Source organism: Lepisosteus platostomus, chromosome 6 (genome assembly GCF_059453375.1).
Source record: "Lepisosteus platostomus isolate fLepPlt1 chromosome 6, fLepPlt1.hap1, whole genome shotgun sequence".
NCBI lineage: Eukaryota > Metazoa > Chordata > Actinopteri > Semionotiformes > Lepisosteidae > Lepisosteus > Lepisosteus platostomus.
The window spans coordinates 61,642,408-61,669,601 of record NC_142616.1 but is presented as its reverse complement, the minus strand read 5'-3'; the positions used below and the strand labels follow the sequence as shown (position 1 = coordinate 61,669,601).

At 37.0% G+C, this 27,194-nt stretch overlaps 1 protein-coding gene and 1 long non-coding RNA gene across 3 annotated transcripts in view; one reads left to right on the top strand and one right to left on the bottom strand.

Moving 5' to 3' along the window:
* chst13 (carbohydrate (chondroitin 4) sulfotransferase 13) overlaps window positions 1-22,958 on the top strand; it is a 42,085-nt gene extending 19,127 nt beyond the window's left edge. The window contains exons 2-3 of the mRNA XM_088636761.1: window positions 11,812-11,894; window positions 18,687-22,958. Of these exons, the coding sequence (XP_088492887.1) occupies window positions 11,812-11,894; window positions 18,687-19,532 (929 nt within the window). The 3' untranslated portion in view covers window positions 19,533-22,958. The remainder of the gene's footprint in view (window positions 1-11,811; window positions 11,895-18,686) is intronic.
* Window positions 15,992-26,937, bottom strand: LOC148662062 (uncharacterized). 2 transcript variants are annotated; one of them, XR_015939662.1, is made up of 3 exons: window positions 24,977-26,937; window positions 18,461-24,401; window positions 15,992-18,320 (listed from the first exon to the last, which is right to left on the bottom strand). It is a non-coding gene; the product is annotated as an uncharacterized LOC148662062 (long non-coding RNA). The 2 variants fall into 2 exon arrangements; XR_015939661.1 differs by having other exon boundaries at window positions 15,992-18,623; window positions 24,284-24,401.
* Between the last annotated feature and the right edge of the window lie 257 nt (window positions 26,938-27,194).

The window sequence follows — 27,194 nt, the reverse complement described above, 5'->3', positions numbered from 1 at the left end:
AATAATTTAAGGTCACATCCCCAAAAAAAAGTCAAATGCAAAATGCAGAAGGAAATAAAGGGGTCCCCAATGAAATGCCCTTCGGACTATAATGGTAATTATGTGATTATGATTATGAACTTGAGTTTTGAAATGCAAAAATCAAGTTTATATTAAAAATTACAGTGGTACCTTTCACTTCTTGCCAGCAAATGCAACTGTTGCTTACAGTGTAACCAGGAGTTTTAAATCTGTATTCTGTTTTTTTGGGGGGAGGATCAGTAAGAGGAATGCCCAGTAACCTATACTGAAATAAAAGTGATAAAATCGTACAGAACTTAATTTTGGTAGTGTCACCCTGCTGTTGAAAATATTGGACAAAACATTTACCATGTTTACCCTACTAAATGTCAAGTTAACACCAGTCAAGGAAAGCCCCATTTCCCTTAAAAGTACAATGCAGGGCTGCTAAAAGAACTCCTGGCAGGAGTTGGCCACAGGAAATGAAGCGCATACAGTGATGCCTTTGTTTTTGGAGTGCAAGCTTTCAGGATTCATCAGGGTGACAGCTCTCTGCCAGGTTTGTCCTTGGACAAGGTTCAGATGTGACATCTGCTGACTCAAGACAGTCCCTTGAGTCCCTGCTACTGAGTAGTGATGAATCGACTTTGAATGTGTGCTAAGTGGTATTTTCAGGAGGTGATGCTTAAGGTCTTCTGATTTCCATTTTTGTCTCTGTCTGACGTACACAAAAGACAATTCACTGATAATTTCAACCGAAGACATTTGTGTGGGAAGTTCCGTCAACATGCATTGGCTGCAAAGGAACAAGTAAGGGTCAATTCCAGGTTGAAAAGCAGCAAAAAGAAACACAAAGTTTGGGCTGGTGAGCCTCCACACCTGAAGAAGGCTGGCTCAACAGCCAAAACGTTGCCTTTCTTCTTTCTGCTTTTCAATGTACAATCACCCTTTCCTTGCTCCTGATGTTTTGGATTGTGTTTCCTTGAAAACGATAAGGGGCTGTTTAAGTTTGCTAATCGGTTGCTGAAAGCACCTTGTGCCTGTTTTTGAGCTGAACAAGTGAGGGCTGAGTGGAATAACCTCTAAACATGTAAGAATCTGTTTTCATTTTGGCTGTGGTAAAATTGCTAGCACTAGCACTTAATTGCTAGTAATTAGTACGGAGGATTTTTGATGGCAGCAATTGGGTAAAACTGGGCAGGCCTACTCAACTTCAGCCCCCTCCATTCCATTGCTGTACTTCAACACAGCTAGCAACTTAACTATTGCATTGGTCCAGCTGATGACTAATTCAGTAATGGAGGAGTTAACAATCTTCTGCCACGTAGGTGACAGGCAGGGCTGCAGCTTACATAGCCCTGCTTTAAAACACTGAGCGGCATATCAACACCTAAACTGCATCATTACAAATATGTATACTGTACATTAATTTTGAGTTAGGGCTTTCTAAACATGATCATTTTTTAGTGTGTCTTTTTTAAAGTTAATTTCTTTTACAGTTTTTCAAAGCCTATGCAGATGCATTCAAAATAAGCTTACAAATTAAATACCTAGTGCCTAGTGTTGATTTATGTTCATCTGCAGCTTGTAAACCTGTCCAGTGAGTCATATGTTTCCATATGAAAAGTCAATCATTATATAGAGTGTAACTTGTCGACCAGCTAACGCCAAAATTGTATTGTACATGTGAGTTGTTTTTCAGAGCAGGTTCTAGCTCTGGGTTTTTGCTTAGTGCCACTATGAAAGACCTGTTGTTTTGCTGTGTGTATTGCAGGCGTTTTGCCATGCGAGTACACAGGCCATCAGGCTGGAAAAAGCATGTCACAAGGTGACTGAGAGCGTTTGAGATGAAAACCTGATTCAGAGATGGAAACTGTTGCGATGTGCTTACGTTGTGAAAAAAAAGGCTGTCCTAGTTCACAGAACTGTTTGTGTTGCTTACTGAGAGGAGAGAAAGAATGCAGTAAGACCATCTCAAAAGGTCTCTGCAAAGCAACATTTGAAGATGATGTTAATAATTCATGAGGTTGTGGCTACTTATGAACCTTAAAATCACCTTGGAGACAGATGTTCCATTGAGGGCAAAAGTGTTAAAGAGGGAATTTTGCATTATGTACACTTTCCTGTCACCATATCTTTATCGTAAATTATTGCTATTCTGCGTTACATATTTTCATTCATCTTGGCTTCCATTTTGCCTAATAGGGGACTAGTGCTCTTCAATGAATACCATTATAATCAAAGTTGACAAAGTTGTCATTTATGAATGAATTTTCCTTGTTTGTCTTTCAGTGGCAAAGAAGGTCCATTTGAAAAGAAAAGAAAAAAGTTCTTTTGAAGTATAATTTTGATTGTGTATTATCATTCCTACTATTAGAGTGCCTCTGTTTAGTTTTACAAAATTCTAACTCGTTAGTAAACAATTCACCAATTAGTTAGCAAGCAAATCACCAACTTGTTTCATTGGAAAACTAGTTATATATATCAAATGTACCCTGATGTTCTAAAAATTAATAGAAGTTCCCATTTTTAATTAATAATGGCCCTAATTATTATTATAAGGTTAATGAAACTGTAGCTGGAAAAGTTCTCTTTTAATGCATCCCAAAGTGCATCCTTTCAAAGGTCTTAATTAGGTGATTAAAAAAATTACTTAATTAGATTAATTTAACTCTTGTTTTCCACCAACGTAATATTTCCCCAGACATGACGGGGCCAGATTAATTTTTTTAAAGAAAGTGGCTCTGCTTTTAAAGGTTTTAAATTTACGTCTGAGGTCAAAACGTCTTACTTACAATAACAGTTTTTTTTTTGCTTTTATCGTAAAAGCTCAAGTCCTGATAAAATGCAGGTCTGCCCTAGCTATAACATGGCAGTATGTTGCTGCCATTTGCAAAAATGTCTGTGAGCTACATCCTTTTAAAGCCTTCCTACTGTATCTTGATGTGTAATCTGATCGTGCAAAATGACTCTCCAACAAAATGTGATGCAAAAGGGTAACTAAGTCAATTTCAGTAATTACTTGAAAGTGCAAATCTCTGGAATGGCTGTTGTTCAGTCATTCATATAAAGAAACCCACTGCTGAATGCCAGTGCAGTTTAAGAAGGTTGAAATTGTTTGACATAAATCTTTCACCAGCATAGTTGTCTTGCAGGGTAAGATACAATAAACGCATTAAGGGTCTTGGGAGATTATTTTAAGACCGCTGGCTTTTAATTGACCTGAGAATACAGGGTATTATTTTGCCTAGCTGTAGTTAATGGAAAAAAAAGTCTTAAACCCGTCATATCGTCTGAAATGGAGAGGGCGTTTAATATAAGATCCATTTGTTTGCTTTTATACCAGATTAGACAAAACGTCCTTAAAATGCAGTGGAGCTACGTTGACTCTACAATAAAGACTTTTATTGAAAGGAACAGTGTAGAAAAAGATTTTTCCCCGTTAAAAAAGAAAGATGGACTTGAAATAAAAATTCAGAGGTTTTTAAAAAAGAAGCAGGGGTCTGTTAGAGATGGTTTGCTGTTAGTTATTTAACCAGGATGTGGATTTTAATGGAGCTGTACTGTAGAGGTTTGTGGAAGATTAAGCTGTTTGCCAGTTGGAACCACACACCTCTTTTGCTTCTCTGTTGCTTCATTGTTGGTAAACCTGCAGTATTGAACAACATTGAGGTCATTTTAAAAAACAAAACTACAGTAGCTCATTTTTTAGGGTTCTCTGTATTCTACTAAACAGGTTAATACTATTACTATTACTTTGAGACTCCTTTTCACCACATTGATACATCCCCTGTAGGCTCCAGCTCCTCCAGTGACCCTGAATTGGATGAAGTGGTTATAACCTCTCTTTCTTAGGTCTGTCACTCAGGGCTTTTTGAGACACTTGGCTTTTACTTTTAGGACCTCCATATTGATACTTAGATTTATTCAGTATTTACAGGATCACACATTTCAAAGTGAAAGATAATTATTTCATTAATATTTTTATGCTTTTAAAGAAAACATTTCTATAATATTACTAGGGCAAGAAGACGACGAACAGTTTTCAAGCAGTATTCAAATGAAAATCCTAAAAGAAACACCTCAGAGCCTTTGTCTGTTATTTGTTTTCAACACAGTGTGAAAGAATCAGATTTTCCTCTAAGTGGAAATGTTCACCAAATACCTCCCCACATACAAACCGTTTGTGATGACAAAGTCATGTCTGGGTCTCATACAGACATTTCTGTTTTCAATTGGAGTAATCTCTGATGAATTAAGCAGTCTGGTCTCATTCTTATAAATACTCTCAGTTTTATTACTAATGCAGCAGGTAACTCACTTCTGTTTGTTCAGTGCTATGTTTTGCACTGACTTTATGTATATAGATTTTAAAGGAGAATGCTCTTTAATTTTAGATTCAGATTTAGGTTCTTTTTGACAAAATTTAGACATTTAAACATTTCCGTGGTTGAACAAATAATCTGACCAGGTTGTGATTGTTGATCTACTTTCAACAGCCATGGGCTCCTCTAAGCAACTGTCTGAGGACTTTAAAAAAAAGGTCTTTAAACATTTCCATCTTGCAATTAAACATCATTAAGAAATGGAAGTTAAAGGGAACTGTTGAAGTCAAGGCAAGATGTGGAAAACCCTGAAAATCTAGATAGAATTGCTTGAAGATCTGCAAAGCAGGATCCACAGATCACTACAAATGACCTGTATAAAAGTTTATGTAACACTGGAATAGGTGTTCACAGGTCCGTAGTAAAGCATTGCTTACACTACAATGATCTACATGAAAAAAATGTGAGAAGGAAACTCTCCTACAGCCTCATCACAAAAGTTACCATCTAAAGTATGCAAAACAAAACTTTTTTAACCTGGAAACTTTTTGGAACAAAGTGCTTAAATGGAACTTTTTGGCCACAACTACAGAAGATACATTTGGAGAAAAACGGGTGAAATATTTGAAGAAAAGAACACCTTGTCAAACTCTTATGCTTTGCAGTTGTGTGGCAGCCAGTGGCACATGAAATATTGTGTTGGTAGAGTGCAAAATGGATTAAACTAAATATCAACAAATCCTAGAGCAAATTTCCCAGAGTCAGTGAAGGAATTGATGTTGTAAAGAGATTGGATATTTCAGCAAAATGACAGTCCCAAACATAACTCAAAATCAACCATTAAGTACTTACAGGAATGAAAGATTAAAGTTTTGGAATAGCCTTCACAGTCCCCAGACTTGGAAGAGTTCTGCAAGGAAGAATGGGAAAAAAATCCAAAGGCAAGTATAGAAAAAATTAAAGCTGGCTACAGGAAACATTTGGAAGCTGTGATTTCTCCCAATGGAGGTGTTACTAAATACTGACTGACAGGGAGCCCAAACTTTATCACGTGCCATATTCTATGTTTTAATATTTTAAATACCACAATAAAATTTGTATTTTAAATACAAGACTGTAAATAATAATAATTGTACATTAAAATTTGAAACAGAAACAGAAAGATGTCATGTTTAAGTATGTGTTCCACAGACGTTGTCAGCTTCTTTTTTTCTGAGAGATTCAGGGAAACGTACAGTAGGATTTGACCAGGGGTGCCTACACTTTTGCACATAACTGTAAATCACTGATCTAATAGCAGCGGGAAGTCACTGCAGTGCTTCACCCTCAGTCCATTCATATTAAAATCAATCTTGAAGCACAAAATTTTACAGACCTATGGACATTTACAGAAACTGCTTTCAGCTGAATTTTTGTTGTTCCTTTTTACGTGTCTCTTGAGTTTAGTGGGTGTTACACTAAGTAGCTGAACACTATTCTAAGGAAGGGAACAGAAATTCTTATTTAATAATATATTTGGGATACTTACAAAGCTTTATGCAACTAGGTCCTTGTGATTCCTTGTAACTTCTGGTTTTTTTTTTTACATCTTCACCTTCAGTTTGTAAAGGCATTATTGGATTTTTTCCTATGCTTTTCAGCATTTTATGTGGCTAGTATTAGAGCTCTGTTTTCTTTGGGGGTATTGTTTCAATGCCCAGGTGTCTGGAACACAAGCACAGGAGTGCATCCAAAACAAAGAATGTTTCTTAGTGGAGTCTGTGACCATCTAAATCCCACCTGTCTCTGCACATGAAGGGTTGTTTAGACAGCTACTGTATGTGGGAGAAACCAATTGCTATGTTGAGGATGGAGCAATCAGTTCTGTTAATTTATTGACAGTGGGATACTAAATAAAGAAACAACGGACAAAATGCAGAAAACCTGCTTGTTGTTGTTCAGAAAACAAACTAAGGGTAATTAAAATTCCTTAAGTGGAGTTGTAGATACAGTCCTGGATACCTGACCAAAAATATACTGGCCTAGTGTATGTTGTCCAGTTTTAAAGCAATAGATTTGTTGCATTTCTGCCGCTTATCGATATATTACAGAACAGAATGTAACTCCTGATAAATGTAGGGATTCCATCCAGATTTACAGTTGCCTCCATTGTCCCTGATTCCTGTATTAAATGTGTGTTCATTTTTTACTCATATAAGGAAGACCTTGAGTCTTTCACACTGAAGTACACACTAGTTTCACAGAATGCGTACCATATACAGTAGCTGCTCGAAAGGTTAATTGTCTCTGAAATATAATACAACAGCTGAGAGTTGACTGTATATGAAGCCATGAAGTTAAGGCGGTTTTTTTTCTTTCACTATTTTAAACGGAGGTTTCTTATTTCTACAAACGGACCTGTTGAGCAATGCATAGTTACAATAGCATGTTAATACAGTTATATGTGAAAGAGGGATGTTTATCAGAAGGAAATATTACAGAGTCATGCACCAGACCTCAGTCATGTGCATGTTTAAACTTTTGACATAATTGCAAAAAAGGAAGCTTTATCTACGATTGCAGAAGATAAGAAAAACCTAATTCTCTTTTTTTTTTTAAAGAGGGCTAGTGTTAAAAAAGGGGAAATCACATCAAAATACATCTACACTATCTGGGTAAAAACACTTAACTTAAGACATTTTTAACAGAAACCTAAAATACCTTTATATTCTAAACACCCCTAGGCCCCTCAGTTTCTTTGTCATATACAGTATCAATGTAATGAACATGTTATTAACGTGCTAATTATTAGTGCTAAATAAATAAAATAAACTGTTTCTCACTGTTTCTTCCTTACAGTTGATGAATGAATAGAGTAATTCAAATATTTAGCATATCTTGATTTATAAACAGATTTGTACCCTGTTGCCTATTTCTATAATAGTTTTTAATGTTGCTGTGGATAGGTTGACCGTGCCTTGGGTGGTGACAACCTGCAGGTGTTTGTATGCTCGCTTAGCTGTCTTTTGATTTTCACAGAAAAAGTCAGTAATAAAATGAACATCAATAAAAGTTTATAGATTTCCGCTTTGGAATGTCCACCATGGTAAATCTACATGGAAAAATCGCTTGCTTACTGCGGTTTTTCTTTTCTTTTATATGGATTTTACTGTGCCAAATTTCTACTGAACTTTATAATGTGAATTCTTTAAAATCTCTAATATGGATATTTATTTTCTCAACTTAATAGTGTGCCTTATAGTGACTTTTAGCATAAGCTTTAAGCGATTAAAGTGAAATGTGTGCCAACTTAGGTGCAGAACAGCTTGAGTCTTTGCTGCGAGCTCAGTCAAGTCTTTGAAATAATGTCACCAGTAGCCTTTAATAAATTCTTCTCATGTTGGTTTGTGTGTGCAGTGTCTTGCAATTTGTGAAAGGATCTGTAATGAGATGGTCTTTAATCCCAGCAAGAACTTCCTGTATAAATATTTTAACAGGGCTGGAGCAACATTTTTATGTGCATCTGTGGATTGTGTGCGTGTGGGAATTTCTGTGCTTAGTCTGGGGGAATAGTAATAGAACTGCAGCAGGAATATCTTATTTTACACTGGTCAATGTTCCCGTTTCAAAATAAAAAAGGTACAGACCTACTGTAAATTCAAATGGTCATTAATGTTAGAATAGATAGATACTTCATTGATCCTGTGAGGGAAATTGCAGAATTGCAGCGTATCTGATAATAATGTGGGAAACAAAGAATAACTTGTGAATTTAATTTCATTATTACAGTAGTGAGCTACCCATAAAACCTACAGACCCGCCAAATTATACAATTTCAGTGTAGAATTTCAGTTTCAATGTCTGTCTGTGGAGACTATGGGAAAAAGTAAATGGTTAAGTGGAGAGTAGCATCAGTGTATGTTGGCTGCAGAGGTACAAGTAAAGGTTCAGTAAAACCTGAAAAGTAGAAAAAAAGAAACACAAAAGATTGTCAAGCCTTCTTCTGGGTGTCACCTGAAGAAGTATTCACTGCCAAAACATTGTGTTCTTTCTTTTAACATTTCAGAGTGTAATTGACCTTTACATTTGCAAAAGTAAAAGTTGTTGTGAATCGCTAAAACTTAGTAATGTCTGGTCATTCTGAGATATATAAACCTGCCATGTAAGACTTCTGTATGTAACTTACATAAGAATAAAAGGTCCTACCTTTGGCAAACTGTTTGTGAAGAAAGTATTATACTGTTGCTTATCTCCACTCAGAATAAAGGTAAAAAGAGTTTCAAATTAAATTATCTTCCAACAAAACCTTATTAGTAGTGTTGTAGTCTGCATGTTATTGACTTCACGCCGATTTGCATATGCAGAATGTTAGATTTTCTTAAAGTTGTTTTCACAAACATTTTGAAGGGTAAGAAGTAAATTCAGTATTATTGTGTAATTTTCAGTAGTCTGTTCTCCCCCTCAAAAGTTTCAGATCATTATTAAATGTGATGAAATCATTTCCTGTGTCTTACTTGTAGGAGTAGTCTGTGGAATGATAACTCATTTAAAAAAATGTGACTTCAGTTATCAAAACATTACCTATTGAGTTCAGTTTTAGGCTATGCACTTTTGAATGAAAGTTTAATAGGATATTAAGTGTTCTATTTTTTTTTTTACCTCAGCTTAGTCACAAGCTTCAATGTGTTTCCTTCAAGCTGTCTTTAAAGAATAAGAAAAATGCAGAAATGCTGGACACCCAACGTTACATACAAGATATGCATATAACCCTTCAGTAGTTTCTCCCTAAAGATATGGATCCAGCCACTTTTTGTATTTTTCACAAATGCTAAATCTACACTGTACTCTGTAGGTCTACCGCCTACACAACAAGCCAGATTAGGCATATGGCTATAAAACACCAACGTCCTGAGAAAATTACATGCTGGCCTTTACAGGCATTTTATTAGAAACTGCATATATAAACTATATATATTCAAAATCCTTCAATACTAAGTTACAGAAAGATGTTCACTTTCTAATTAAAGGGTTCATCTGTGAAATAACTTGCTTTTCCTAACAGCACAGACCACACCCTTCATATTTTATTTGACATTCTCAGGAGAGCGTCTGCCTTTTTTATCTTATTGTATGAGGGATATTTCTTTTATAATAGGCCAACACATTCCTTTTTTATGTACTAGGCTCATACTTTTTCCCCCTTAGGAGATTTGTAAGCACATAACATAATCAGGTGGTAATAAAGTGCATTATTATTGTCTATTTATTAGGCCGCAGTACTAATATACAGCAGACTAAAGGTAGTGCTACCATGATCAGGTATTTGCAGTGATATACTGTTGTGCGCTGTTTTGCAATGCATTTAACACTGAAGGCTCGGGCAAGGCAGGAACCTGTAGCACAGATTCATTAAGACCGTCTGGCTGGGGCATGCGGTTTGATTGCCCCCTTTCTTTTCTGTAAAGTGATCTCTTTTTTCACTGTTGGCAAATGTTGGCACATTTGCAAAACCAATTATTGCATTCTTGCAGAATGGGCCCCAGGTTAGGTGAGGTGGTCTCACAGGGAGAAAGCAAAAGGAGGAATAAGGGAGAGTCCAGACGAAGAGATTCTTCGGATGACCTTAATTTACTGTATGTCAAGAATTTTAGGATGTGCTTAGATGCTTCCAGACTTCTTTGTGTATTTTTTACTGTTGACCATAGGTTTATCACTGCCTCTACCACCGTTTCAGACCAGTACGGAGATCTGACTAGCATACCTCTTCTTCATGTGCCAGATCAGATCTGTTGTGTTCTTTTTCTGACAGTGAATTATGTAGAAGCACATTATGACTTGTAATTCTACAATCAGGCCCTTCAAATTTAATGCTCAAGAACAGGGCTATGTTTTCGATTAAGGGGAAATGTATCTTTGCAATCATGTGGACTTTAGAAAGCCATCTAGCATTTGCAATATATACTAACTCTCTTACAGGTATGCTTATAAGATAGCTAAAATAAGTTTGAGTCAGCTTTGAATTGCCTGGGTTTAGGAGAGCAGGTCAAATACTGTATGTTTGTTATTCTTTCTATACCTGCTGCCTGGTTTCTCTCTTCTCTCATTGCTGACAATGCAGAACACTTGAACTTTTTTTCCTCCCTGTGATGCTCAATGTCTCCTCTCTTATTTCTGCATTTCTGGACGCACGTCTATCAACGTAAACTCAGTCTTTTTATGTCTGCCTTTCTCCTCCTCCCTTCCTCTTCTTCCCCAGGCATAGAACTCCCTATCTCTATTCCTCTTGGACTCCACCACCCTGTCTCCCTCCTTTTTCCTTTTTTATTCCCAAAACATTTCTTCTCTGGCTCCTATTTGTCTGAAGCAACTTTTCTAGAATACACCCTTTTGTTACCGGCAGTTCTATACAGTTTATAATTCAGGCCCTAGACCCACCTAGACTAATGCAGCTTTCTTGACTTGCTTCCTTGCAAATACAATCCACCTACTCCAACCCTTCCAGAACTCTGTGGCTCACCTTGTTTTTTCTCATGCTAGTGTAGTGCTCCAGTCCCTCTATTATCTCCCTGTTGAATTGTATTTGTATGGCAAGTCACTTGCTCACCCTTACTGCTGTTTCAAGCACTCAGTCTCTTATCTCACCTGAAACGCCCTATTTCCTCTCCTCTTTTGCCAGATTTTCTCTCTGTGCTATCTCTTTTCTCCTACTTCCAGGGCCAGTTCATTTTTAATCCTTGATCCTCAGTGGTGGAATGAGCTACCTACAGAAGTTCATTCAGCTGACCAAATGACCACTTTTCAGGCTCTGAACCAATCCTTCTGCAGCTCACACTCTACCTTGCTCCAGAGGAGACAGTTCTTTAACTAAAGGTTATTAAAGTCTGGAGGAAACTATCAAGCCATGTTGTGAAAACTGATGCTTTGGTTTAATTCGGGAAACCAACTGAATGAGATCAATTACTGTCAACCAAACAAGCTCCAGCATAGGGCCGGTGGCCTATTCTTCTCATTCATAAGCTTTATTATGTTTTTTTATATTACTGCTCTGTATCAACTCTATCTATATGTGTTTGCTGTGGTTTTGACACACATAACATAATCAGGTGGTAATAAATAATAAGAATTTTTTTCATGACTTCAATTTTTATTTTGTGTTTTGGAGGCACTTACACTAGCAGCGTGTCTGGGCCTCTTTTATAATTGTATTAAACTGCTTTTTTTAAAATACTTTTTTGCAAACATGCCTTTGGTTTTCTCGTACATTTGTCATGCTAAAGCTTTTTATAAATGCTAAATCTATATGTGGATATCTTTTAACCAAATAAGTAACAATCCCCAAAAAGCAACTGTAATCATAATAATATAAAATGTTAACTTAAAAAAGATGGTGTAAACATTTAAAACTATGTGAAAAGATATCATTGGTGTAATTGTGAGCAGCAAGCTACTGTGTTTTAGTAAGAAAATGGAGTGCTCCCACTAACAAACCATGATTTTGTTCTTCCAGCTGCTGAACAGACTATTTTGGGGAACAGCTGGCCAGGGAAATCTGGAAGAAGTCCACTGCAGACCCTGTACGATAGTGACCAGGTGGGCAGACAAAATCTAAACAAATTAATTTGTTATACAGTACATGCTGAAACAGTTTACGTTTGTATAATCGGGATTGGTTCTTTAAACTGCAGAGTGGTGAAATACATGCCCTCATTCATCACTTGTTTACATCATACTTTTTAAGTATCCTAAACCAGACTTCGTAAGAGATATTGTAAATTGAAATTTGTCATTTTTAAAATACCCCTTCTTCATGAAGTGAATTCCCCGGGGGAAAACTGAGGCAAGGTTAATCTGGTTATGAATACTATTGTGGTCTCAAATATCCCCCTTTTGGTTCATATGATGGAGACAAAGTTTGTATTTCTTTGGATGTACAGTACAGTATGATTAATAATTTTAGGTTGTTGGTATATACAGTATGCATTACATATTGGTGCTCTTTTGGAAATCCATTACTATTGGAGCAGGTATAGACACACATAAGACAGGGAAAAAAGGGAACATATATTTTTAACTAACTCCTCTCAAATGTTTTAGCCTTGGATACATTTTGCTTCCGAATCTCTGCCGGATTTTTTTTTCCTCCTTGTTAAGTGGGCAACAAATTCTGAAGCTAAAATGAGGGTTTGATTATGGTAACAAGAAGACAGCAAAACTCTACTTTAAGTACCTTAAAGCTTAAACTTTCAATCAATTTTGCAATTCTGCGTACAGTCAAGTCAAAGTAAAAAAAAAAACATCATATCGATATGTCAGAGAATTTAAATGGATTATTGGGATGACCAAATGTGAAAATTTTGTTTTGCTAATCTGTTGTCCATTTTGGGACTCCTAAAGGATTTACTAAAGTCAACAAAGATAATGCTATCTTTATACACCCAAGTATTTAGATTTTTTCAGTGAGAGGGAGTATTATCTTGCTTTTAATGACGAATGCCAGTTGTGCTACGAGATGGCTGAAAAATTCCTCCGAAGTTCAGTCAGCGGTTTATTGAATTCAAACAAAAACACAGTACTTAAGTCATTTCAGCAAAATGTATTCATCTGGAACAGACCAATAAAAATAATAGGATAACTTGAATTATTTCTATGTTTAAAGGTAAAATGATTACCCAGCAAAAAAAAGGCTTAAATATTAATATAGCACTTTAACTTTCAGTTTTAATGTGCTTTTATAGTCCATCTTTTTAATTTTGTGTTCTAGGGTACACATTTGAAAGGCCTATAGTCAAATGCATTTGGTATGCAAATCCGGATTTACAGAGAAGCTTGTTGCTACTCAGACTTGTCAGTGAAATGTCTTCTGTTCTGACAGTGAGGGGCTGCCAGTGCACAATGATTTCACTGAGCTATGCAAAACTGTGACACAGAGCACAACATTTTGCAACATACAGTAGGCAAGTGATAGGACAGCAACATTACCACCTTGCAGGTGATCTTATTAGATCTCTGAAGCTAAGCAAGGCTTCTAAGAAAAAAACATATTTCCGCTGGATATAATGTCGGTGGAAAAGTAGATGGCACTCATCAGGACACAAAATTTCCAAACCATTACCCCAGTATGGAGACTGCAGGTGCTGCAGTTCAATGGTTGATGAAGATGAAATTCCCACACAATCATAGAGTTGTCCCAATGTGATTTCAATACTCTGCAAAAAATAATCCTGCCCCTGTACAGTAGATTGGACTGTCAGAGTTAAAGGAACTCAGAAGAAGTCTGGTATAGGTTTAACATTTTCTGTGCATTCAATTTTCAGTTACTTTTTTACATCTTTTGACACCAGCTCAGTAGCCAGTGTAACACATAGACAGGCAGTGTTCCCTGGGTCTCTTCACACTTTTTCATTTTTCATGTTTTATTTGGTTTGATCACACTGATGAAAACTACCTCAAAACAAGCTACAGCACTCCTTCAGAACTGTTTCAAAGCTATCCTAGTAGGGCATGTACAATATGCAAGAAACACATGGTTTACATTGAGAGCTAATTCTTAAATTCTGGGAAGGTGTGTTGCTTTGCAAAAGCCTTTTTCTGACAGCTTTATGGTGCATGTTTCTTGAGCAGTTTTATTTTTCAGAAAAATGCTGTTCTGTTTGATTAAAAACACTGCAGATATTTAGGAATCATAGTCATTAGTCACTTGAGAAATTTAAATTCATAAATACACCACTAAAATTAATTTAAACAAAACTCTTATACTGTATTTACTGTAACATGTTTTTTTTTTTTACTTTAGGAGTGTCAAAATTCCAGGTTGAACCAAAAGCCACAAAACACTAGGTCCTCCAGGAATTAAAAATACAATTCTTGAGTACAGCATGAGATGGTTGCAATAACGAGTCTTATCAAATAACAGCAGAATAGCGCTGATTTATTTAATCATTTGTATTGGCACAAGAAAGTGTAGCGAATTGACTGTTGCGATTTCAATGGGCTCATGTATTAGAGCTTTATGAAAATACAAGAATAAAAAAAACATAATGAGAGGAAGCATTTTGACTGCTTTTGTATGGTTTATAGCTTATCCATTCTAGAAACCTGTAAATCTGTTTCCTGGAAAACACAGAGAACCAGTATCTAAAATACAGTTGGACAGAATTCCATACACCCACCACTCTAGAAATCCATCCAATTTGCACATTGGAAGCTATTGTGCTTCATTTCTTTTGGTTATGGCGTCTGCATTTGTTTATCTTCAAAAATAAACCCAAATTAAAAATCCTCAATTATTTTGAGATGTGGCTGTCCAGCTAGGGGGACATTGAAGACCTATAGTTATCCTCCTTTTACAGTATATGACTGCCAGGTAGAACAATTAATCTTTTCAATTACTGGAGGCTTCACAGGGCCCTGACAAGAGTGGGTGCCAACTGGAGGAGCAACATGTGCCTCATTGATGTTACTGCAAATCCACAGGCTCCTGGCAAGTTGCAGAAAGCTAACTGACACCTGCCTTACCCTGGCAGCACTCTGTCAATCGAGTGACACTACTTAAGAAATCCCAGGCATAGCAGACGGGTGACATGATCCAGATTTGAAGTGGTAATGTCTGGGCCTTGTCTTCTAAAGTTTTATAGATTTGGTTAAACCTATGATTTCAGTGACGGGAATACACAGTATAAGCAAGGATTGCAACCATGTGTAAAAGTGAGCGTTATGGAATCGGGATACATTTATCATGCAGAGTCATCTATAACATCAAGCGTGCAGCTTCATTGAATTTGAACAAATTACCCTTAAGAGCTTGTTTTAGTTACAGCTGGAATCCATGCACCTGTTTTACAGGATTTTTACGTATGGTAAATGCTTTGAATGTACTTCTTTGGGCTTTCTGTGATGTCACTATACAGTACAGGCCGTATAACATTGCAACATAGTTTTAAGGATTATTTTAATGCGTGCCAGTTTCAGAAAAAAAGGACCCCATTGCCCTCTTAGTGCTGTGTCAGGGGCCAAGACTAGGTACAAGGCAAGAGTTACATACTGTACTGTACACACATAAAATAATGTCTGAGGATAAAATAAATGTGGTTCAAGGAGATCCTCATACAAGCCAGGCTGTAAAACCGAGGGCTGTATTTCTTGTGTACATTCCAGCTATGCTCTGCGGTACGTGAATTTTATATAACTTTTTCCTCAATGGAACTGGTGATTGGAATGGTGATTGGAATTTGCTTCTCAAACCCAGAAGTTGGTGAAAAGGGGAAGTACTGACAAATTACTGGCATAACCCCACGCATCTTAAAACAAGTGTTAGCCATTTCCTGTTTCTTCTCCAAACCCAAAGAACATTATGGATGACAAGAGAGAACAACCACAAACACGAGTGTGATGGCAGTGTTTACCAGTTTTTGAGAGTACATGGTTAAAAATGTAGATGTACAGAATAATCCTTATTGGACATGTGACCAAAGTTTGCAAATGAGAGGAAGTCATTCAGTACATCTTGCTTGTCTGGTAACTAAACCGGGATCTCAATTTTGATATATCAAGCCCAGGTAGCGCAACCTCTAAGGGCCATTTACGAGGCAGCACCTGAAGTCCTGAGAGAAGCTGGTATAAATTAGTCCACTTGTGAGCTGATTTTGGTTCATTAACTGCATTGGAGCTGGACAAAAATGCAAGAAGCGTTTTGTTAATACAAGTGAACTTGTATTTAACATATATCTGCTACTGAAGGTAAATCAGACTGAAAAGTGATCTTACAAAACTTAGTATTACACTTGTAAAAATACATAACTTACTTGAACAAAGAAACAAACATATTTTCAAATGCATTTTCAGTTCTTGTATTTGTACAGTAGATAAAAGTTCCGCAATACTTTGCTTTTTAAATGGCCACTCCAAATCTGGAAACAGACACTCACACTTTATAAATACATATACTGTACCTCTTTTTTTTTCTGCAAAGGCTCACATCCTTCATGCTAAGTAAGAACAATGGCATAAATTGAGAGGGTGTTCTGCTTGAATTCAGGCTCTAATTTTCTCACCACATGTACTCACCATCCACTCACAAAGCACAACTCTGTCAGTCAGTGTCAGACACTGGCTATCTGTCAGGATGTGTTATTTAAGGTGCTCAGACTCTGCCTCCAAGGGTTTTAAAATAACAGGAGGAAGTCTATGGAGTAACATTCAGACAGACAGGCCAGCTGCCTTCTGGAAAAATATACCTTAAGAATGTAACATACAGATGACCTTGTCCATAATGACTTTAGACGACTGCATTCTTCTCAGGCATGGGTGTCTTAAAGGGACCACAAGTAGGATATTGATATACTGTAGCATTGTTATTTTATTACATTATTCCATTTGCGTGTAATTATCTTTTTGTGGATTACTATGATTTTTGTTTTTCAAAGGTCTTCTTGCAACTTTTTAAGTCCTTAGCAACAAAAGTAACAGATCACAGTGTTAGCAATGTTTCAACCCTTTTAAAGGTCTCTCAAAGAATTCCCCAGTATGTTTTGTTTGGCAGCCTTATTTACACATCCATATATTTGAATGGAGTTGATGGCATGGTTATTTACATGAAATACTGGTGTGTTAGTTCTGTTTGAAAAAATAGAAGTCGATCTTAGTGTTTTGTGCTGTTTCCATGGTTAGGCTAATACATCTTCTTCTGCTCTGTATAGACCTGTTTGTTTAGAGATATGTGTGACATCCACCACTATCTTCACTAGGACTGTACTGCTATTTAACTTACTATATTTTACCTATGGTGTTGGAGATTATATACAAGGCATATTATATATGCAATGGATCAGGGTATGAACTTGGAACCTTCTCTTGTAGAATGTTGATCATTGTTGAAAAGATCAGATAATGATGTTATAGATTTACACTATTGCTTTGACCCTTGTGTGGGGCTTTTAAAATGTGTAAACATTAAATACATGTTTAATTATCAAATTAGAGGAAGCACACATTACTGTCTGATATGAGAGGAGATATCAGTGCAATTTTCAAAAGACAAGTCACTTCAACAGCCTTGTTCCAGAAGATTACTTTCTGAATAGTGGGTAATTTACTTGTTAAAAATAAATTGTTTTTCAGTTATGCTGCCTCATGTTTTCATTCACCTAGGAAATGTAATGTCACTCTGTAACTCATTGACAAGTGCTGGAAAGGTATGAAGGGTATACTGGACCTCTTTGTTTGAAAGTCCTTGACTCTTTTGTGTTTACTAGTACAGTATATAAGAAATAGATCAGCAGAGTTTTCAGTTCAATTCTGCTGCAAGCATGTCTCATGTGCAGCAGTTGAAATTCCTAGATTATCCTAACCCTACGCCAGGGTAGTCAAAAAATCCAAATAAGTAGCAGATTCTCCTAGGAAGGTGGCAGGAAGAGTCCAGAATCTGGATAGGGAAGACTCCATGCACTGAAAGCAAAGAGCACTTTGCAGAGTCATGCTTTTCATTAAAACTGGGAACACATTTTGCTGCATCTGATATAGCAGGCAATATCTACTTACCCTCCTTTCTTCTGGGACTGTGGCCAGCTGGCTGTTTTTCCTCTCGTTTAATATTTTCCTTATGTTTTATATTGGCATTGGGCAATAATGTTTTTTTTTTTCTTATCACTAGTCTTGAAAATTTTATTTTCATGCAGAACAAGGAAGACATTTGTGCTGCCCTAGCAGAAACTGCCACATGTTTTGGAGAAGGTGTTATCAAGTTTCAGACTAAGACGCTCTATGGTGTGATGGAGCAGCGTGAGATACGTTGTTGGGAGGCTTAGATTTCAGAATGTTAAGATATACCCTGCAAATTAGCCATTCTTTCATACAGTATGTAAAAACTTGAAATGGTTTCTGAAATAAATGTTTAGGTTATTCTACCTATGGAAAAAAATGTGCACATGGAAGTTAGTAATGTATTCTACAGATGGGGAACACAGTTCCTCTGTGCGTTTGGTTTTCTTCTATTTCCATTTTAGGCAGGTTTGTATAGACCTATGAAGACAGAAAATGAGCAACAAGATAATTGTCTTGTAAAACACTTTTAAAACACATTATTGGAATTTGTGCCATGTCCACATTGGTCATCAACAACAAAAAAATGTCAATTTATCAGATCTTACCAGGACCCTTACCCTTATTTTAGGAGTTCAGATCCTATTTCCTTCAACTCCTGTAAAGAACTCATTAAAAACTTTTTTCTCTCTTTTTATGGAGTGTTGTTTGGCCCAAGTCGTCTGCTGCCTGATGGAAAATGCCTCTCTGAAGTGCTTTCCTCGCCTTATAATTGGACTAAGCCTGCCGAAGAGAACCATTTAGATTTTTATTGTTAATGTGTTGGCTTGTGTCTTTCTTTCCTAGTTTGAGTTGTCGGCTGTCCAGGCGATACACCAGGGCCGGAGAGAGCTGCTGGGCAGGGCTTGCCAGGCGTACACCAAGAAGAGGCGGGTCCTGATCCCCGATGACCTCAAGCACCTCATTGTGGATGACCGCCACGGGCTGCTGTACTGCTATGTACCTAAGGTGGCCTGCACCAACTGGAAGCGGGTCCTGATGGTGCTGACAGGGGATGGCAAATACCAAGACCCACTGAAGATCCCGGCTAACGAGGCCCACATTCCAGGTAACCTGCGCACCCTCTCCGAGTACAGCACTTCCGAGATCAACCACCGCCTGCGGAACTACCTGAAGTTCGTCTTCGTCCGGGAGCCCTTCGAGCGCCTCGTTTCGGCGTACCGCAACAAGTTTACGCGCAAGTACAACACAGCCTTCCACAAACGCTACGGCACCAAGATCATCAAGAGGCACAGGGCTGACCCCAGTGAGGAGGCCCTAGAGAAGGGTGATGATGTCTCCTTCGAGGAGTTTGTGTACTACCTGGTGGATCCCCACACCCAACGCGAGGAGCCCTTCAACGAGCACTGGGAACGCGTGCACTCCCTCTGCCACCCCTGCATCGTCCACTACGATGTGGTGGGGAAGTACGAGACCCTGGACCAGGATGCCCGCTATCTCCTGGAGCTGGCAGGAGCTGAGGGAGTAGTCCAGTTCCCAGCCTCTTCCAAGAGCACCAGGACTACAGACGACATGACTGCCCAGTTCTTCCGCAAAATCAGTCCCTTCTACCAGAAGAAACTCTACAACTTATACAAAATGGACTTCCTGCTGTTCAATTATTCCATACCTTACTACTTGAAGTTTAGATGAATTTACTCTCTCATTCTTCTGTATTTAAAATTTCAGTTTGTACAGCTTTTTCAGCTTTTTCTGAGCCTGTGTGTATGCTGATAAAATGTGATTGGATCCTTGCTTTGAAACTACTTTTAAGTTAATAGCCCAGGGGGAATTTAAGGGGAGAAATTAATCTTGTCTTGAACAACATCAGTTTTTCTCTCCATGCTCTTAAATATTTAAGCATGCATCTGTGAATACGCGTACATGTCAGATACATCTGAAATGCTTCAGGCATTTTCGAGCAAATCACATTTGGTATTAAAGAACATTTATTTAATTCTAGAGGTTATTTGGCTCAGATAACTTTATAGTCTGGGCTACTGTGATCACATACTGTATGTGCTACACAACACAATAGGAAGATATGTAAAGAACATCAAAAGCAGGTATTTGGTATTTCCACTTAGACACGTTGCTTGAATCTGAATTGAATGCACTCTAGGTTGTTAGAAAACATGTTACCTGAGCTGTTTTATAAATTCTTTTCACAATTTAATTTTTTTTGGCAGAGGGCCTTAAAGGCTGTATTTATGTACTATTTTCTGATGTTTTGGTTTTTTGCATCAACTTTATTTATTGCTAGTTGATCTAGTAGGTACTCTGTAAGTACTACAGTAGGTCAGGTAGGTATGCATTGCATATCAAAGCCACCACACTCTTATGTCTTAAATAACAAATCCTCTAAAACTACATCTTGGAATTTGTGTGGTCTCAGCTATGAATATGACCTGAGCATTAGGGCCTTTGTCACTTTCCATAAAAATCAGAAAGTTCTGCTCAACAAGCGATAATTATTTTAATCTAATGTTCAGCAGCATGTATTTACATTATTTGCACCATGATATTAGGTTTACTACACTATTAGTAAACATTAAAGTGTTAAGTATGTATTAATACAGCCTAATAAAAAAACATGCATTTGGAAGAAAAAATATTTGAAAATGAGTAACTACTTAAAACTTACCAGTGCAATCACTAATCATCATAATCATAATCATGAACTAAAAAACATGGAAATATGCAACATATCTAAATGCTCCTGATTGACAATATTGAGGTTCCAGTGTTGTACAGTTTGTATAATTATGTACACTTTTTTGTGTCAGACATTTTTTAAATACTCGTGCGGCAAGTCAAATTATATTCTGACACTATGCAGAGAGAGTTTTGTGAAAATAACAATATTAGAGATTTCTAAGAATTTTGTTCTTCTGTTGCTTATTTGTTGCTAGCTTCAATTCTTGTTTGCAATGACAGTACAGGTATGTTGCTAATTTACAGTATGTTGGAAAAAGAACTTAACGAAGAGCAAGCAGATTTGAAATCACTGGAACAGGCATTGCAGTGACATGAACCTTTAGGCTTATGGAGTTTCTATCTGAAGTCAGATTAATTTAGTCTCATTTAAGATGGTCACTTATGAAGCTCCATTTCTGGAGAAAGTTACCCACAGAAAAATACAGCAGAGGGTCAAATTTAAACTTGCTGCCAGAGTGTTCAGCTCTGGGTATCACCATGCCTTCTATGCCTTATTGAAAGTACTCCTAATGCCTTTTTCCTAAGAACTAAAATATCTGTTTGTCTTCTTTTTGAAATACACACACATACTGTATATATATCGTTTTTTGGATTAATACAAAAAAATAAAAACTAAATCATCAACAGCTTTATTTTGAATGGAGAAGCTCCGCAGCTCTCAGTCAGACTGTGTGAGGAATTTACAAACTGTCAAAGTCATCTTAAACCAATCCGTTAACTTATGGAGGTTTCAATATGGCGGTTTGTGCTCACCACAATGGCTGCAAAAGGTGTCACCCTAAATGTATCAAATATATATTGCTGCACTTTGCCTGTAGCAGTTTGACTAGACCTCAAAGGCTTCTAGTGAAGTCACTAAATATAAACTGTATTTTCAGTGTAGTGCCTGTAGGAAAACAGTGTAAGAAATAATCCAGGGTTGGCAGTTACCTTTTTTATTCTACTTTTACTCTGCTTTAGCCTTAATACGTTTACTCTTGTCTATATTCACCTTTCCAAGAGCTTTAGGTTTTGCTCATGTGTGTGTGAACAAAGGCAAAGCACAAAAGGAAGGAAGAAACAGAGCTTATATCTGCAGCTGTGTTTAGGAAGTGGTGGCAGCTAGGTCTTTCAGGTCAGATCCATTTTTCACTGCTAAGTAAGCAAGTCTGTAACAGAGTGCTGTGGAATAGCTGCACTGTAACATGGTATCTTTTAATTACACAGACCTTATGTACCCGTTGCGGAGACATTTTAATGTAAACTTGCATAAAAGCAGAAAATGTTAATGAGATGAAAGTTGGTTTGGCATTAACTGTTGCAGTTCTGTTGTCAGGCAAAAATCAAAGGGGAAAAAATATCATTTTATGATGCTGTCTGGTTATAAATATAAAAGCCTTTTTGTGTTTTTTTTTGTCATATTTCACTTCCACAAATCAGTGAAGCACCATTAGGTAAACAGTACTTTTAAAATGTCACTTCTCCTCACCTTACATTCACAAGTTAAATGATCAGTCTTTTTTTTTAACTGGATACACATCTAGTGAGCATTTGCACACTATTCTAAGTGGGGCGGTGCACAAGAAAGATAATTTTTTAAATAAGAAACTGTGAATGTGAATAGCTGTTTTAAATTCCAATCAAAATTGCTGACCACTTTGGAGAAGCATTGGAATGGACATTTTGTGTTAAACTTTGTAATAATTTAAAATTTTCTATTCAAAATGCAAATATCTTTTTTTTTGTATAAAGCTTAAATTCTGTATTTGTTTTTAATAAACCATGGGGCAAAAGTCAATATCTTATCCTGCAGATAGATTTCCCTTAAAGTTATATAGCCAAAATGCTTTCTTTCTCAAAAAGGGTGTTTGCCATTCCTACACATGATTGAATGCTTTACATTTGCAATTTTGTTGAAGGCGAAAGCTACAAATTGTCTGGAAGGAGTGTTTGACAGCTTTGCAGTATCCACTGATCAGATGAGAACAGCCAAACTTGCATATCAGAGAATCGAGTCCCAGAATACATTAGTATGCAGTAGTAAATGACTCTGCATTCCAAAGCACGAGATAATAATACAGCCTAAAACAAATGTGAAATAGAAAAAAATGCAACAGGCTGCTCTGCAGGAGCAGGTATGTGATTGATTTCTGCCCTGCAGCTCTGAAATCATTTTACATGTCCGCTGTCCTGAAATAGTTGGTCTGTAGATACAAAGAATTTGAATTGCGTAATTACTAAACATGCTTATTTGCAATTAATTGCTGCTTCAGCAGAGGCATTGATAGACTGTCAAGTGTTTGGACAGCATGTAAAGCTGTCCCAATGCCCCTATATTTTTATTGGGAAAAAATAAATTGAAAAAACATTTTGGAATTCTAATGATACGTCTGTTGTTTTGTCTTTTTTTGTGCATTTTTAAAGCTGTCAGTCAATGATGTGTACAAAATGGAACATTATGAGATATAACTTTAAAGTAAGAAGCATTGTAATACCAATGACAATCTATTACTTGAACACATTGTGTACAATAAGAATGGTAATAAACCATTTCTGTTATAGAAGAAAAAGATCAAATCTGGAATACGGTTACAGTAAATTAAGCTCCAAGAATTGTGGTTTTGTGTAGTAATGATACAGTAACAATCCACTAAGACATCAATAACAATAGTTAAACTGGAAAAAATACCAATGATTTAGTAAGAGTTAAATGTTCCATGAGTGCACTCTCAGGTGTCCTAAATATATTTGGATACAATATCCTATACAAGCAAACTTTCCTATGGTAATGTAAAACGTTGTTCTCAAATACATAAAAAAACATGGCTCTAAATCCAATATAATGTGAATCACTGTGTAAAGGACAAAGTGACATTAAGTCTTATAATGATTATAGTGACTGCAAAGTTTTTGCACAAGAAATAATCCAAGACAAAAGGCTGTGAATTAGTTATTTGAAACCAATTAAGCAATATACAGTACAGTATATACAAAGGAACAAGTAATACTGTAGGTTTGTTCCATGCTGAAAAGAGAAGAGAGCAAACACAACGTTTCGGCTGTGAAGCCTTCTTCAGGTGTGAGAAAGACAGCAAAGATTAAATAGCACAGAAGAACAAAAGCTGGGAGAGGGGAGGAGAGGGGAGGGGCAGAAAGGCCACTCAGGAAGTGCTTCACAGCTGAAACATTGTGTTTTCTCTCATCTCTTTTCAGCATGGAATAAACCTTTTACTTGTTCCTTTGCAGACAACGCATGCTGATGCAGCTAATCACCTGAACTACTTCAGCATATATACAATACTACTTTGTCTTGAAGCATGAGGTCAGGCAAAGTGGTATAACGTTAAAAACGTTTATACCGTACATAACGTTTCTTTCCATATTTTACATGGTTGATTTAACTAAAGAGGACCAAGTTGCATTTAGGCACAGACATAAGTTCAAGCTAAAACCGAAGTGGCAGCCTGCAGCAAGCTGTTGATTTCCGAGTACATTTAAAAAAAACAAAACAACTTTTTTGCCATTTGTCCTTATTTGTGTTGTTTCAAGTGCTGGTCCACAGCTTTGTGGAGGGGCTATGAAAAGTGTGTGTTTGGTAGCACGTTAAGGCACCAGACAAGCAGGCTTGAGAAAATAATCTTGCAAGACACATTCATTTGATGGATGCGAGGTCTGTGTGTCATTCTCTAATGTTATCAACAACTTACTCAGTATGCTCTTGTGATATCCAAAATGTACTCATTATTCAGCAATGGCAGCGAGGATGCCTGTGTGGAGAGGGTTTCCCAGTAGTTTGGACATTGGCTGGCCAGACTCACAGAGATGCTGGAAGAGAGGAAAGCATGGGAATGATTCCATTGTGTTAGCTCCTTGTTTTGCAGGTTTGCCGAGTTATAATAATGGATTATTACTGCAGAGGTGTGTTCATGTTAGCATGAATGTATGAGAGTTTAAAATGGGAAGAAATGATACCACTTTATAAAGATATGGCAAAAAACACGATAGGTTTACCAATTTTTAAAAGTAAATTACTATTTAGTTTTTTCTTACAAGTGCCCTGTCTTATACGTACATTCTGTGTGTATTTATTACTCTTTGTAACTCACAGTTGTATTTTCCCAATACTGTTAAATGAAAGTTAATATACCCTGCTGCTCTAAACACAGATGGTATTAATATTTTCTGTGCCTGTGGCACCTTTGCAATTAATTCTAATATTTTTCCTCCTAATTAAATTTCGGGTCAAAGAAATCAAAGGAGAACCCCAAGGCACTCCTTTACACAACATCACATACAGTATGTCCTGACCACACTCATCAGCTGTGCCATTGGAGCTGACACCCAGGGATCCCATTAGGATACTGCTGAATGACATTTTATATAAATAAGGTCATACAAACCAGATGAACAAAAGGGATGGAATGGGCTGCTTTTTGTTTGTAATGTTTCTTTTGTTCTCAAGTTCCCCACGGCAAAATAACTCGAGTTTCTTTCCAAAGGAACTCCCCTCCAGTTCCATCGTAACTATAGTCAATAGCGTGCACAATATGGGGGTCCCCTCTGCTGGTTTTGTGGGATAAAATAACACAAAACAACCCGTAATGAATAATTTGAAACTTTGCTATGCTTTTAAGTGCTAAAAAAAAGTAAAACATTTATTAACATTTGAGTATACAAAACTAAAACCAAATTTAATTCTTGCTCGGACTTCCTGAAAATTCCCAGGTTATTTGTTAAAAACAGTTATGGTCTCACACGTGTCGTTTGATGAGTCACAAGTTACTGTATATAAACAACATGTACCGCACAGGAAATAAAGACTACAAACACTGCTATCCCCTGAGTGAATATGGGGTGGAGATGGATATCTATTCTCTAATGAGAGCTAAAAACAAAGTTATGATGGCAAATGATTTGTCGTACGGGGGATACTTTTGTCTAAAGAAGCATACTTGTTGTAGAGTTCTTACAACTTTCAAACAGACTTTTCAAAAATCAAAACTCTGCATACAGTCCTGGAATTCCATTTGGATAATCTATCTGGCCCAAAATGGCAGTGGGCTCCTAGTCTCACAACATGTCAGAGTTTAAATGCCTACACAGCCGCGTCCTAGGGTACAATGTATGGTCCCGTATTTAACCGATTATAAGTCACACCTGAATAAAAAAGTAAAAAAGAACTTTACAAAGCACAAGTTACAGTACCTTTCTGAAAAGAAATGGTTGAAATGACAAAAAGCTATCTTCGTTTTAAATAAATAAAGGAAGAGTGGAGTTTAAAAGTAAACAATACAGTAAAACAGTAAACTGCGTTCCGCATACGAGGATTTTTTCGGATATATGAGATTAAATTGATATGCAATGTCACCTAGACTAAAGCAAAACGATTAGAACAACACCACCGTGATAAAACCGATTCCTCCTTATGAAATTCATTATCCAGCCATGGGACGCTTTAAATTCTAGAATCTGGCATGTTTAGCTGTGTAGCTGACTCGAGAGCTTTAAACGTTTATCAAATCTGGTGTGACTGTGAATCCACTCCAAGCTTGCCGTCCAGCCTGATGATTCCCATGCTGTTACAGTAAGTACACAGGATCACCTCCTTCTCGAATGCAAAAGTATACCGTGATTTCTTGTTCATTTTGGATAACTAAAAATGAAAATACAATTTCTTTATCGCAACACATTCAGCATTCCTGTGGTTAAAATGTCAACAACCAGATCAAGTTCAGAATTTGTTTACTTTAATTGAATATAAGCCACACGCCAATTGTACCACCCTGAAATTTGTAGAAAAAGTTAAGCATATATTCGGGTAAATACGGTACTGCTTTCCCCCTTGGTCTGCTTCTGTACACTCACGGGAGTGTTTTACATCGAAACATAAAGCAATAAAGATAATAAAATAAATGATTAGGTGCTGACACCATTGCACATTGACACGGATAGTTAATGGTCTTCCTTCAAATGGCACATAAATTAAATTTTCATTGGGGTTGGAGGTGAGCAGACATACTGTACTAGGACAGTAGAAGAGAGAAAGATGTGTATAACAAACACTGCATGTCCAAAATAATTGGATATCAAGAAAGAAAAGCAGGTGCTGGATATCAGTATCAAAGAAGAAGGCATTAGCTTATTTTTAATTACTGTTCGAGCATCCCCAATGCAACATACAACAATAATTAGTAGTAAGGTGCTATATAAGTCTTAAATTTATACCCAGAAATATCTATAAATATTTTGCTATATCTGCCCTTTGTAAAATAACCTTTATAACTGTTGCATAAAATTAAAAGGTAAGCCACGAGCTGGTTAAAGAAAGGCGTTACTGGTGATTTTTATATGGTTGAAAAAATATGACTACATGCAGTTTCCTACCTTCTCAAGGGTCTTACCTGCTTCATCTTTCAATTCCATCCATTACTGAGCATCAGGGTCTCTGCCTGGAGTGTGGTGTGAGTGGTGGTCTCTGATCGGCTCTGTCGTTTATGGACTTTTGCCCAGGGCAGACCAGGGAGGCTCTCCAAACAGCCCACGTGCTGGCAAGTTGGGGTCTAGGGCGTTCAGTGGTTCCCTTTGCAATGCTACACATCCCCAGGTGTTCCTACAGCT